The sequence below is a fragment of the Lagopus leucura genome, unplaced genomic scaffold (assembly GCF_019238085.1).
Source record: "Lagopus leucura isolate 7727_CA_CO unplaced genomic scaffold, USGS_WTPT01 Super-Scaffold_100045, whole genome shotgun sequence".
NCBI lineage: Eukaryota > Metazoa > Chordata > Aves > Galliformes > Phasianidae > Lagopus > Lagopus leucura.
Genome location: NW_024962292.1, coordinates 2,106,354 through 2,121,198, shown reverse-complemented (window position 1 = coordinate 2,121,198; position 14,845 = coordinate 2,106,354). Strand labels below are relative to the sequence as shown.

General features: G+C 45.7%; 1 protein-coding gene across 1 annotated transcript; it reads right to left on the bottom strand.

Moving 5' to 3' along the window:
• Positions 1-8,534: 8,534 nt before the first annotated feature.
• HRH3 (histamine receptor H3) lies at positions 8,535-13,380 on the bottom strand. Its single transcript, XM_042884707.1, has 4 exons — positions 13,315-13,380; positions 12,167-12,554; positions 11,752-11,918; positions 8,535-10,932 (listed from the first exon to the last, which is right to left on the bottom strand). The coding sequence occupies exons 1-4, from the start codon at positions 13,378-13,380 to the stop codon at positions 10,066-10,068; spliced, it is 1,488 nt and encodes a 495-aa protein (XP_042740641.1). The 3' UTR covers positions 8,535-10,065.
• Positions 13,381-14,845: the final 1,465 nt, after the last annotated feature.

The window sequence follows — 14,845 nt, the reverse complement described above, 5'->3', positions numbered from 1 at the left end:
TAAAGTATTAAGGTCTCTATTATGATGGTCTCCTGTACAAGCTACTTCTTGCAAGGTGTAGAAATGAGAAGTAACCTCTGATTCTTCTGAAAATAAGGTATTTACAAAGGAAACTCCACTGGTGGGAACAGATGAGAAATGGATAGTGATAGGACAAGGGAGAATGGTTTTAAACTGAGACAGGGGAGGTTTAGGTTGGATATTAGGAGGAAGCTTTTCACTCACAGGGTGGTGAGGCACTGGCACAGGTTGCCCAAGGAGGCTGTGGATGCCCCATCCCTGCAGGCATTCAAGGCCAGGCTGGATGTGGCTCTGGGCAGCCTGGGCTGCTGGTTGGCAACCTGCACACAGCAGGGGATTGGAACTGGATGAGCACTGTGGTCCTTTTCAACCCAGGCCATTCTACGATAAAAAGAATATTGCCAGGAAGGTTCAGTCTCTACTGCCCTACCACCAACATCCACCTCTGAGGCTGTGGGACAACCCAATAAAATAGGAGGCATTACTTTTGAAGCAGCCCTCGTAGTATCTTTTACTGGACCCACTGTGTGGTGCATGTAGGGAGAGTAGGTGAGTGTTCTGCTTGGCACTTCTATCCCCCACAGCCCTGTCATTTCCCTGAAAGGGGATTTAGATCCCTTCCGTTGCTAAGGAAGTGTGATATCTTTGTGCACGTGGTATAAATTAAAACTGCATCCTGATTCTGCTTGACTTGATCCCAGTATTGCAGTGTGCCTGGCCTTTAAAACACGGCATTGTTGTCTTTTGTCTTCCATAGTGCAGTTTCCAACTTTCTTCCATTAAGTTTCCCCAGCTTTTTAAACAGGGATTGGTTGTTCTTGTGCTATAAAGGTTTGGAAGGACTGAAGTTATTCATGTTTGTGGGGCAGGTTATATATGTGTGCCAGTAATGATAAGGGATGATTTGGCAACCTTGATAATAGAACAAATTCACCTTCAGGCTGCACTCCTGATTTTTTTTCTAGGCAGTTCTGAGGGTTATTATGTGGGATGTGCCCATTTTTTTCTGACATACAGCTGGTAGGAAAAAGGCAGAGATTTTTATCAAGCTTTTAATGCTGAGCTTGTGTTTGTCCTTCGTTTTCCCACTGAGAGTAGTTTTTCATCTCCTCTTTCTTTGCTGTAATAGAATTGTCCAAGGCAGCCTTAGCAGTGTTTGATTTCTTACAGGTTTTTTTTGTTGTTGTTTGGTTGGTTGTTTTTCCTCTGTCCTTGTTGATATGAAGTACTGCTTTGAATCCTTGGAGTGAGCATTCCTTGGCTGGGCTGGTTTTTGCTATGCTGTTACATCACCAAGATAGAAGTGTTCATGTGGCCAAGACACCAGGCCAGTCATATTACTGGACCATATAATTACGGTTTAAAAACTTGCTCATCTCTGCATGCTCATTTTCAGTAAGAGGAAATGGGTAACTTTGTTACAATCCATTTTTTTTCTGGTAACATGCCATTAATTTTAATTGGAGTCACTCTGGCATAATGCATTGGTGACCTTGGTCCAGACTGTTGGGTTTTTTTAACTGAAATGGAGCATTGCAGCACATTCAGATTTTATGTCCTGGATACTGGGTAAAATAAGACACACAAAACATGAGAAGCTTTGTACTTATTCACATATGCTGAAAATGTTTTATAAGGCCTGAATCACCTTTTAAAATGAGTAATGCACTTAGATCCAGACATATTAATGCTGGTTACAAAGTGAGACTGAACACCAATCACAGAACAAATTATCTTCTGTTGTTCAAATCCTCTTTCTCTCTGTAAGCAGAGAAGTGCACACTGCACAGATGGGTGCTAACAGTTGATATCTTAGGAAACGGCAAGGGTTTCTCTGGATTTTACCACCACATGGAAAAACTCACAACAATGTGTCTCTTTTTATTTGAATCTTGACGCTCGCTTCCTCACTGCTTAATTTCCATTGAGGAAGGAACGTGGCTGTTCTCCCAAGGATGTGTGAATTCCCAACCAGTGCGTCCTTTGTGTGCACACTCATCAACCAGTGATAGGAGTTGGCTATTCACTGTCCACATCTAGATAAATTAATCTTCCACTACAAATGGAAAATGCTTATGAAGAAAAATATTTGTATGAGGCAGTGTAATTGCTTATGTGCTGATTGTCAAGATGATATCTGTGATGGTACAGATGGGCTGGCCATATTTTGATTATCTTATTCATGCAATCATACTGTTGGGTAGCTATTCATTTCCTGCTGTTTTCTGCTGTTAGGAATGAGGGAGATGAGTTTGGGCAGCTAGTTTGCTTTGTCCATACAAGACACACATTTATCACCTGTGAAAAATAACCTCTAGAAGGTCACTGCCTGAAATTGGCGTTTTTACTGGATTGTTTTAGAAAATATTTGCCCGTGCCCTGCTTCACATCTGCGGGCTTTCAGGTTTTTCCCACATTATACAAAACAGGAGTTGCCACATCAGCACGTACAGTTTATTAACGGGTACTGTTCATTCATGTCATTATCATTAAGCATTCCAAAGGTAGCGACTTGTTTTAATGCTCACTAAATACATTCAAATGGCTCATGAAGCTCATTAGCGTAGAACAGTTCTACAATTCTGTATTAAGACTAAATGGAGTTAGTGCTACAGGAGTTAATTTCTTAATGTGTTTAGTCTGGAACAAAACCAATATTACACGTAACTGCTAGGTTACCTCACCAACAAAAGTTGCAATTTGCTTTTAGTGAATATTCAAGCTAAAAATGGAGCTCTGCCTGCTTTCACCTTAATACAGCCCCAGTATTTATGTATTAATGGAAAAAATAATTGACGAGCGTCACAGATGTAATGGAATGAAGAATAAACTCGTTCAGTGTTCTGTGCTTGCTCTTCTTCCTGATGATTAATGTATCCATTTTTCTGGTGCAGTTTGGTGGATCCTGTCAGAACAAAAACCTCCTTGGCCATCATGTAGCTTGCATTTAGGCTCATGATGCCCATGTTTCAGCCCGCTTTGGTGTGGGGGCGGCAGTTCTGTTGCATTACTTGCTGTCTTGATGTCTTCTCATGCCACATTTGTGAGTGATCAGTATTGATCAGAAATTGCCATTGAATGGCCCTCTATTAAGTGAGTGCTAGGTGAATTAATTGCTGAGATGAGGACAGTTATTCAAGTGACTTGATATGAAGACCTTAAATAGTTGATTTTCCTGTTCTTAGTCTTTCGATCACTGAACTGGGGCTAGCTCTCAATGGATGAATGAAGGAGGATTGTTTTTCTTGTTTGTTCCAGGCAAATTACTGAGTGAACTGTGCTACCAGAAAGCATTTTTGAGATGGTCATTTTGAAACAGCTTGGGAACATGTGGGATTTCCAGTGGGAATTTCTGAGAGACTTCAGCTCTTAATGAATTGTTCTGCACGCTTCTGTCCACATGACTTCTTCCCAATGAGAACCTCAGAAAGGGGATGGTGGGCATTTTGATCCTCTGCTGAGTTCTGATCTGCCTTTCTGCTCTGTCCTTGTATGTTCAACCTCAGTCTTTACCTTACTCTGGAATAAGCATCAGTGTTCTTCTGTGCGTATGGTTCTATACAGTAGTTTGCAACCCTGGTATAGATTAGAAGTATTAGCAGCATCAACAAAGAATCTTCCCACTTGTTACTTTCATGAAAGCTCTGGAATAACAGCTTAATTCCAAGTCATGAGAGTGCTTAACTTAGGCTGCATGCCAGTATTTTACGTATCATTGTATCCACATATATTTTGAATGCAAGCTGTATCAGATATTAAGCAATGTTTTAGCTGCAATGGTGTATTGAATTTGTGCTTTTTAGGGAGTAAATTATTTTCACAATAGAGGGTAATAGCTCTGCTTTGTCAATCTATCATCAGCTCAGGAACACTGCAGGGTCTGTGTGCAGCTTAACATTCAAGGAATTCTCTGTGCAACTCCTATCATTGTTTGTTGTTCAATAAACAGCTTCTAATGACAGAAGCTGTGTGCGAGCTGTTAAGTAACAGCTCAAGTGTTTGCCAGAACTGTTGTTGCCCTTCTAGAAGAGAGCTTGTTGTTTGTGAGTGCTGAGAAGTCTTGAATGAGATGATCAGCTGCAGGGCAGGCAGGTTTCCTTAGTGTTAATTGTGCTGTTAAACCGTAGCACATGGTGATAAAAGAATTCAAGAGTCCATACCACATCACAGCTGCATTTTTGTGCCTAAAAGGACCGATGGCATGTTGTGGGCCCAGCCTGCCTGTAAAAATTCCACTGTTGTCATGAGCTTTACATTGAGGTGCACAGGATGGATACTTGTGGTGGTTGTGCCCCTGTGCACCATCACTCCTCCTCTCATGCTCTGTCCTTGCCATCCCTGATACACAATCATTGCATGTTATGGTGGGGGGCCTTGGAATTATTGACAGGTTTCTATTGTATAAGAAAAGCTTGTAGAACACACCAAGAAGTCCTGCTTGGTGCATCTGAGTCACATTTTACATTGTACAGGGCTGTAGAATTTTACAAATGGAAAAATAATAGTCTTGTTCTTCCCTCACAAATGTGCATGCTTAGCACTGCCTATAATGTTTGGTAATTGGATTAAATATTGGTTGTCTTTTATACTCAGTCTGTGTGAGTGGCTTGTAAATTAGGGAGTAAAACTGTGGTTTGCAAATACCCAGTAATAAGCAAGAGCCACGCGTCCTGGACTACAGCAATAGAAATAAAAGCTTTCCCTTTTTGGCACTCATCCAGGCTGGCTAGCAAACTGTTTTTATTCTTGCCTGCAATTCCTACATTGGAAATAAAGGTAATACTACTCCTCATTTGGCTCCATCTATTTGTAGAGTAAATCATTTAGAGTGGAGATGGCCTCTTTCAAGACTGGGTCTGTGCTTAAAGTTGTGGTGGTATCACTGCACCAGGGCTGGGGCTGTGAAAAACGAATCCTCACTCTCAGAAGCCGCGTTGCTAAACTTCTCTCTTGCAAGGCTGCTAATTGAGTGTCTTTCCATCCTAGTTTTGCCATAAGAATGCCCTTTCACTTATGAACACGGAAGGAAACCATTATATTCCGATTTGAACAAGTACTGATTGCATCTTCCCAGTTTCCCTCTTGGCAAATCTCATTAATTATCCCAGGTAGGTGCTTTTCATCAAAAGCTCCTTCTTGCGTTCTCTCTTCTCCTGTAGCCTCCCATGCTGGCTAATGAAGCTTCAGCCCTGTCTCTGGAACAATGAAGCCATTTATGGAACTACAGGTTGGGGAGAACGAATAAGAAACTGTAACTAAGGAAGGGCTCTGAAGAGAGGCTGTGGGAGCAGGGTCTTCTGTCTGCGTTAAGAAATATTTCACTGTTGGTGATTGGGGTAGAAGCAGTACAGAGCTACACAGAAAGTAGCTGTGCTGAAAAATATTCTTTGATAGCTTATTGATATGCAAACAGTGCTCTGGGAAGGGAGCTCAGGCCTTGTTTTCTTTTTGCCTTTACATCCTGTGGTTAATGGAGGGTAGGTTTGTATTAAGAGCATTGGCATCACCTCCCAGCAGGTCTTACAGCAGGTCACCTAGCCTGCTTCTTAAAAAAAAGAACACAACTGGGGACAATTTACAACTGCGTGAATAGTATTTACTAACACTGCAGGCATAAATTGGGTATTTCTCTCTGGAAATAGCTGTATTTCTTTTTCCTCTATGCCTATGTACTTCCACATACACTTGACGCATATTATAATTACAGTTGGTCATCCTTCCTGTTTTTTATTGAAAACAGATCCAATCTGCTTGGTTTCTGTCAGACAGTAGCAATAGGGCAACTGTTTTACAGGCTTGGTAGCAAAAGTATCCAAGTGCTTTGCTAGGATAGTTGATGGGATGCCCTGCATTGTCTATGGCTCTGTTGTTTTCACAATTCATTTCTGATTATGCCTGGAGGCTCCTTAGGCCAAGTGCACATGGACACTTATAATCTGAGCACTGATCATCGGTGGAATTCACATGTTCCTTTAGCAGTGTTTGAATTAGTCATCAGCTGCTCTGAAAGTTCAGACCAGCTCAGAAGGCTTCAGTTGGAACAGGAGGCTTGGGTGTGAGTTCATATATGGGCATAAGTCCTTCCTTTGTATTTGGCAAGACAGGAGCTCTAGTTCCAGGAAGGAATGCAAGTATCTTGTCAGAAAAATCTGCCAGGAGCTAAAATAACTTCAGCTAAGTTAAGCTGATTCTCAGAAGTCATTTCTTAAAACCACAAGATACGGATGGAGAGGGGTTGTGAAAATGATGGCTGAAGGTATGTATAACCTCTCCATAACAGTCAAGGAAAACTTTATTTGCTGAACAGTTGACGTTTCAGTCCTTATCTCAACCTTTTGGTCCATACAGTGCCTGTGTAGTGAGTAGGGTTGTGTGGGAGCCTGGCCTTTCAGGGCTGCAAAGGCAAATATGATGTCTTGTGTGAGCTGAAGCTACACGTGCACAGCCGACCTTCACAGCACTTCTCTTCCTCTTTGCTAATGGCTGCAGCATATCTTGAACCGCTCCTTTACACTTCAAATTCTTCATAATGTTGAAAATCCAAGCCCTGCTCTTTGCAAACCCACAAACCCACGTTGTCCTCTTTCACAGGAATTAAAGAAGCATGAATGTGTTTAATCGCTGAGGCACAGGTTTATTTCCAATCATCTGTGCACATGTTGGTACAAGCACAGGCGCATGCAGTCTCTCCTACAAGAAGAGATAATTACCATGAAGAATTCTACAAGATTCCCAAATTATATTTTCCCAGGAACTACTTTAGCAAAATGATGCACTGCTCCTATCTTATTAAATATTTTCTGTTGACTTGGGGGCTGTTTTTTGCTCATCTTGATATCACTTTATTGCAATTAAAACATTATTGGTGTGATGGAAACGTTATTGAAATCCAGAGAGATATGGAAAGGGAAACGGGAGAAACCAATGTTCTTTTAGGGTGGATGTATGGCTGCAGTTCCCCCAGTTGTTATCTGAAAATGTGTTGAGCATCTCCTGCACATACAGCAGTCAGAGAGCACGGAAATACCGTGCAAAAGCTTTACGATGAAACCTGTCCAATTCTTTACTCTGTAGGAAGGGACTTTAAGACCAAAATACTTGGTCCATTCTGACAGCTCAGAGGAAAGTGGCACTGGGGATCTAAATGATACAGAAATACACTGATATCACTAGTGGGACTCGGGGATTTGTTGCACTTGCAGAGATGGCACATGGACTTCAGTGTAGGTACAGTGTGGCCTTATGGATGACAGGGAGCAAGAGCAATCTCCATCAGCTCTACAAGTATTGTGCGTTTTATTGGCCTCTTAACGCTGTGTTGCTTACAGCTTTAGCTGTTTGACTGAGCAAATATGCACAGAAAAAGAAATCCCAGCCCATGTCTCTGCAAAGTCAACTCCAAAATTAAAATAGGTCTCATTGCTTTTGAATAGAATTACTACCATGGACGTAGGAGAAAATCTGCTCGTCTGCAGGATGCAAATATTTAATTATAAGCTAAGAATTTGAGAATGGAAACAACAGTTTCCAGAATTCAGACAAACAGTTGCAACTTCCTTTTTAAATGCCTTCTTGCTCAGCTCATCACATGCTGGATGGAAAACACAGGAAAACCAGCTAGAAGTGGCAACTCTTCTTTCTTTTTCAATGTCACACAGTGAATTTATACTCTAGAAAGGAACAATTTTACAGAAAGAGGAAAAAGAACCTGGTAACTCACCATATGCTCCCTGTTTCTTAGCTCTGGTCTGTGGGTACTGTCTGGTCTGGTCATATAATAACCTGTTGTATGTGTATTGCAATGTGGAGGAAGAAGGAAAAACAGCACCTGTGACATCTCCCTGCTTTATTCTATTATGAAGCTCAATTACCAGTCCATCCTTACTCAGGCAAATGTCTCATAGGAAAGACTGGTACATTCTCCATCTGTGAATTAATTTGGTCAGTAAGAAACAAACCATAGTGAGGAAAGTATTCTCACATCTAATTTGTCAGAGATCTACCTGTTAGCCACAGAATAGAAAGAGTTCTTTCAGATTAATATTTTCCATTAAATTTCCTTTCTGGTAAAATGATAGGTAAGTTACCTGGTAAAAGATAGATAAGAGGATGAAAACATGAAAGCCTCGTTTTAATACCAGGTATGACAGAACCAACAACTCCTCCACCCTTTTCTGTAGGTGTAACGTAACTTTTCTTGTATCAGGCTGGATCTTGTAGCCCTCTCTGTCTTTATGAGCAAATGAGAAGAAACACAGCTGGGAATTGGGCCCTCATTCACATCACCCACTGCAGGGAACCTGCTTTAGCACAGGGTTGGACTAGCTGGTCTCCAGAGGTTCTTTCCAGCCCCTATGATTCTGTGATTATGATTTTGTCTTTTTTTAGGCAGTTGAGTGGATTTCATGAGTCACAAAGGTTTAAGGTAAGCTTTTCAGATGCAGGCTGCACGTAGCATGCTCTGGAAAAGAACTACAGCCGGAAAGAATTAAGTGCCCCGCTCTCACCACCAACTTTGTGTGACATCCAGACCCCATTTAATCAGCAGTAAAAGAAATGCAGCTTTTTCAGGAGCCTTTTCTTTATTGGCTTCCATTGTCTCCTCAGACAAATAGATACAGGTTTTGCTTTCATAATTCATACATGTTGGATTTCATCATTTCTAACGACGTCCTGCTTACCATGAATTATTTGTATAAAAGTACTTTACTGGCGTTCTCAGAAGGTAGTGGACACAGGAAAGTACACGAGGCTCAGCAGTGCATACTGGCACTTCTCAGTACACTTCAAAACATGTATCTGAATTCATATTTTATGGCCTGATGGAACTTGTCACAAGACTGCAATATCATATACACAGAACAAGACATCATTTAAACCTGACTTCAGATGACAATATTGGTCTACTCAACAAACATCACTGGAATAAAGTAGGATGGCATTTTTGTTTATTCCTAGCAACAGCCAAGAAACTGTTTACGACAGCTAAGTGTAATTGGCAATCACAGCATCACAAGCTTGTGGGTACAACTTCACAGCAACTGGGTTTCCATTTATAAATGTAGTCTTCAGACTTATGACCTCAAGCTTCCTTTGCAATACTGTTCAACACGAGTGCTTGCCATGGCAACTGATGATGTATTTGTATTACTACAGCAGTGAGCAGTGCCCGCAGAGATGGGAGTTGGTCTTTTCTTTGTGGCCATGCTGCCTGTTCCCAAAGAGCTTATTGAGTCTACGTGGGCAAGTATGACAAAGAATGAGATGGGAAGCAGAAATAAAATGCCCAATATCTCATGCTAGGTTAGAGCCCTGGTCTCTTGAATCTGATGTTCTGTCTGTGGAAAAAGCTGGCTGATTGCTTAAAAAAGACAATTAAAAAATGATAATTGTGTTGCTTAGATCAGCTTGACCAAGGTCTCCTGCTTTAAAAGGAAGCCTGGCTGTAAGCTCAGTCTGGCTGTAGACTGCTTGGGGCAGAGATGTGCCCCTTCTTGGAGAGTGGGAAGGACATACCTTGCACCATATGCAGTGAGGATCTACATTATGGCTGTAGATGCTGTAGAAGTAATGATAAATGAGGCATTCCTTCTTTCTGTGGTTCATTCTTGCTGTATCATCTCGTAATAACTTAAGTGCAAAGAGAACAAAACAAAACCCATTCTCAGTAAAAATCAGGTTTGCAATCACGTAACCTTTAGTTTAATGGTTTAAACGTGAGTTTAGTCCGGTGGGTTTGGGGCAGGCATTCATTTTCTGGGTTTCTTATTTCAACAAAACGTTGGTGCTGCTCAGGCTGACTAGGTGGCAGCAAAGCTCTGCTGTGCAGGTGGAGGACACATCACTGCCTATGGGTAACGTTAAAATGGAAAAAACCCAACCTCCTCCCTCCTCTGTTCTGCTTGGGTTTGTCGGTGATGAACTGGCATAAGTGAACAGTGGTCTCCCAGCTGCCTTCCTCGTGTGCTGCAGAGCAGTGATCCCAGCTTCTGGAGAAGCAATGCTACGCCTGTTACAAAGGCTTTCCCACACCCAAGGATTGCTTCATTTCCAGCAGTTCTGCAGGGGATCTTGAGGTTGAATCTTCAGCTTCTTTGGACAGAGGAGTTTAATAAAAGCTCTTCTGAAGCTGTAGTGACAGAGAGGATATAGGGCAGGGTTGACAGCTGAGTTGATCCACAGCAGCCAAAAGGAAGTCTCGTACCAGTAGTCAGAGATGCAGTGGCCGTGGCAGCCAGCACGGATAATCATAAGGAGGGTGTATGGCGCCCAGCAAATGCCAAAAACACCCACAATGATTGCCAGCGATTTGGCTACTTTCTTGTCTCTGGAGAGCCTGAAGCGTTGGGTCATGCCCTGGGAGACTATCTTCATCCTTTTCTCTAAGGACAGCGCGGATGCTGAATTCTTACAGCCCTTTTTATTGCAGCACTGGGATCTCCCCGAGCTGGCTGTCAGCAGGTCTTTTGCACCGGTGGAAGCTGCTGCTTGTGCTTCACTCTTAGAGAGGCCGAGGGTTTCAGCTGGCTCCTTCTGCTCCCACTTGCAGCATTTCGAAGCAAACTTTGTTTCTGGACTCATTTCCATCTCTTCAGCAAAAGGCTGGTTGTGCACTTCGTGGAAAACATCCAGGCGTAATTTGGTACGCTTTTGTATGTTCAGGTAAATGCTCAGGTTGAAAAACGTTACGCTGATAAAAGGGGTGAAAAACTCCAGCGTGGAGGCTGTCATGAGAAAGTACCAGTTGTAGAAAAACTCAGCATAGCATTCCCCAGTGGGTATGATACTCTCCCCCGAGATGTACTCCCAGCTGATAATGGCAGGTCCATAAAGCAGGAATGCTAATACCCACACCATCACCATCTTCAGCACTGCTCGCCTGGTGTTGCCTTGCTGGGCTCTGTAGGAGACCTGCAATGAGGAAACCTTCCCGTAAGCACGGCCACACACACCAGCTGGTTGAGGCACTTCACAAACACACTGCTGGCATTTCTGGTAAAGCTGCGAGGCAATATCACAGCAGTAACAAATTCACATGTCGCAGGCAGCACGAGCAATTGCTGGATATATCACACACCTGCCAAGAAGACAGAACCCTCATCTTGTACCTCACCAGAAAGAGACGTGAGTTCTGCTCAGTGGAAATGAACAGCCTTGGTTCAAGCCCAGCAGTTTGCTGCTCCCAGCCACATGCCTGAGCTGCCCCTGGCTATGCTGCACCTCCTAGGGACAGGCATGCATCACACACCAGGCATTCAGCGCTGCCTTGTTCTGAACCCAGGTGCTGTGCAGCTGACCCATGTTTGTAGTTGGAGTCAAGGAGAAATCAGGCAGCTGTGGCTCTGATCAGCCTGGGCAAGGCTGTTTTCACCACACCTCACAGTGCCCACAGACCTGAGCACTGTGCCCTGCTGAAGCTGGCACTGAAATCTCCCTAGCTTTGGGTCTGCAATCTGCTTGTCTGCCCCGGAGATGACAGATCTCTGCAATTCATTGCGGGTCTGCCTTCCTGTCATCTGCATAGGAACATCTGCACAGTGGGGTCTGGTTAAGTACGCCAGAAACACTCATCGGAAGCCACAACTGAATTAGGTATTTGTGGGTAATTATTTCTTTCCAATCACCGGGCTGAACGATTAACAATTTTGTGGACGATTCAGAAAGCTTTTAATTAACAAAGAACAAAGCAGAAGGAGTTATTCCCCTCTCAGCTGCCGTGCCAGGACTCACCGCTCTTGTCACCGAGAGAAATCTGTCATAGCTAATCAGCACGATGTTGAAGACCGAAGAGGTGCAGAGCAGGTAATCAACTACCAGCCAGAGTTTGCAGAGGCTTCTCCCGAAGATCCATCTCCCTGTCAGCACGTAGGGCACGTACAAAGGAATGCAGAAGGCACCTGCAACCAGAGGGCTCCGTTTGTTCGGACACGCGAGGCCGTGACCTGCAGCAGCGCCGCCGCCCTTGCGCTCCGCAGGGCTCTGCTGCGCCGGGCGCGGGATGCGGGTGGGCGCTGCGGGGCTGTGGGGACGGGGAGCGGCGGCGCGCTGCGGGACGGAACCCCGGGGCTGCGGCCGGGAGAGCGGCACGACGCTGCCCTCGCCACGAAGTTTCGGGCGCGTTGCTCCGCGACGGGCGGCACTTTACCTACTAGGAAATCCGAGATGGCCAGGTTGAGGAGGAAGAAGTTGTTCTGGGTGCGCAAGCTGGAGTCCGCCACGAAAGCCAGCATCACCAGCGCGTTGCCGGCCACGGTGACGGCGATCAGCAAAGCCATGAGGGCGCCCAGCGCCGCGGTGCCGACGGCTGCGAAGCGCCCGGAGGCGGCGGCAGAGCCATTCAGCGCCCCGCCGCTCTCCATGGCCCGCGCCTCTCCGCAGCCGCGGGGCTGCCGGTCCTCCCCTCCCCTCCCCTCCCCTCCCCTCCCCTCCCCTCCCGGTCCGGCCCCGCCTCCCGCCCCGCTGCTCTGCAGCCCCACGCTCCCCGCCGCCGCCGCTCCGAGCCTCGGTGCGTCCCGCACCGCTCGCACAGAATGCTGCCATCCACTCGTTCCCTTTTCCTCTCAGTCCCTCGATTCCTCCGGAGTATCCCCACGTGTCTCGCTAGGAACGTCTCTGCATCTCCCCCAAAGCATCCCCCCAGAGACAGAGGCCGTGGGAAGTGCTGACGGTCTCTGCCCCAGTGTCAAGACGTGGAGGTAAACGCCCAACTAGAAGTCAGCCCCGAGAGCCCCCGGGCTGGTGGAGGAAGGCAGCGATGCCCACGCCCCTCACGGGCAGCAGGGGAAATGCACAGCTGCCCAGGAGCTGCCCTGATGCAGATCTCACCCTGTCCAACCCACGACCTGCAAACCGGCGACTCACTGCCCTCCACTTCTAGCTGCAGGGAGTCGATTCATGCCTCCTCCTCCCTCCTCTTACTTGGCTTTTCATAGTGAAGGGAATAACTTTTGCCTGAACGTACTTTTCTGCCGGCAGTACTCCAGGACGAAGCTCCGGCCACGGTAAAACCCACCACGGTATGCAGTGCATGCTCTGCATGCAGCAGTGAAAATGCCTTCCGGGTCCCATCAGCTCACCTGGGAGTGAGGGAGGAAGGTGTGGGGTGTGCAGGGCAGCACCGGAAACCAGGGCTGCAGAATCTGCCCCAGAGCCTTTTTTTTTTAATCTGGAGAAGTCTGATACGTTCTGTCCGTCTTTGAAGAACAGCGAACAAAAAAGAAAGCAATGAAATTTTGCAAGCCCAGAAACACGCATGAAGCCGAAACCCGGGGAGCTGTGCCTCTTCCTCATTACTTCAGAAGCCGTCTTCACACCAGGAGCTATCAGAGGCTCGAGCAGAGGCTGAAGAAGCTCCAGCATCGCGGCAGCCAGCAGCAGCGGCAGGCAGCATTTCCGTGCAGGGATGGCATTCGGTGGCGCCTCGTTCCATCTCTCCGCTTTCGGTCCGGGCTGGCAGGAATCGCTGCGCCCGCACGGAACCGCGGCTCTGTCCGCACCGCCGCCGCGTCCCAACAGAGGAGGTCACTGTGCGCCCGCGGAGCCGCACACGGCAGCGCTGCCGGGGACAGAGAGCGGGGCTGTGCGTCGAGTTGTTGGTGGGGCGATTTCTAACAGCCAACGCTTTCATCCCGCGGCTGTTTGCGATCTCGTGTGGTTTGTAATCTTAAGCTATTCAGCCAGTCCTTAGTATTCATTAAGACGTCTATGAATTCCGAATGACTGCGTGCATACGGCGGCACTATCACTGCGAGCTGCTCGTTAGCTGTCAGTCATTATTCAGTTTGCTCCATCAGAACAGAAAGCAGAAATCACTCTTTGGACTGAAGATCATTTACAAAGGGATTTCAACATGTTACGTGCACAGCTCTCAATCAGTGTTTAACCAGAGTGATTTGCCTGGCACCTTGAGCCAATAAGGGACAGCAGAGCTGAGCAGAATAGAGTTTTCCTGCTCTGAATGTTTCTTTTTTGCTTCAGGAGGACATCTATCTATCTAATGTATTTCTGGAATCACGTTGTTAATGAAACAAAGGAAATCACCCAGCCTAGAAGGGCTGATTAGCAGATTACACGTGGATATGTGGTCAGACGGTACGATGGCTAATGTTTTGACCTGGCTTATGCAGTACAGATGTAGATGTCATGTGCTCATAAGTGCTTATATGTGTTCACTGGGGCTATCAGTTAGTCTGTTGTCACCTGCCAGGGTTCTCTTCTTGGCCTCAGAGCTCTGCACCACTTAGTCCTCAGGCAGATACAAAAGCGGATAGTCAGTGTAGAGATCCCAGTCCAGAGCTCCCTATTCAACCCGATTCCTAAAGGCTTCTGGGATGTCTCAGCTGAGTGTGATGAGGCAACTGAGGAGCCTCAGAGAGCAGCCAGTGTGCTCAAATAATGCTTTGTGAGCTTGTGGTGCAGCTGTGCTGGAAGCTTTCAGGTAAGGGCAGAAGTGAGGAGTGTGGGGGCAGCCCTGCTGCTGCTGTTGGTAAGTGGTTCCAGTCCTGGGGGCTCTCATCTCTTCTGCTTCCTTCCTTCCCCATTTCATTTTTAAAAAGCGTTGAGCCTGGACATGAGTTCCACAGGTGTTCTATGCCTTTTAAAACAAGCAAGGGCAATATGTGTCTATCTTGTAGCAACTTTATACTGAAAGCAATGCCTCACTTGAGCATTCTTCCAGACTCAAGCACTGAGTGAATAAGAAGTGAATAATCTTGTAAAGATGGCTGTTGTAGGCAGTTTCTCTGCAACATGAAACCTTCAGACTAAGAGACAAATAACTTCTGCAGCTTTCTGGTGTTCAGAAATCTTCGGGTGTAATTCTAGA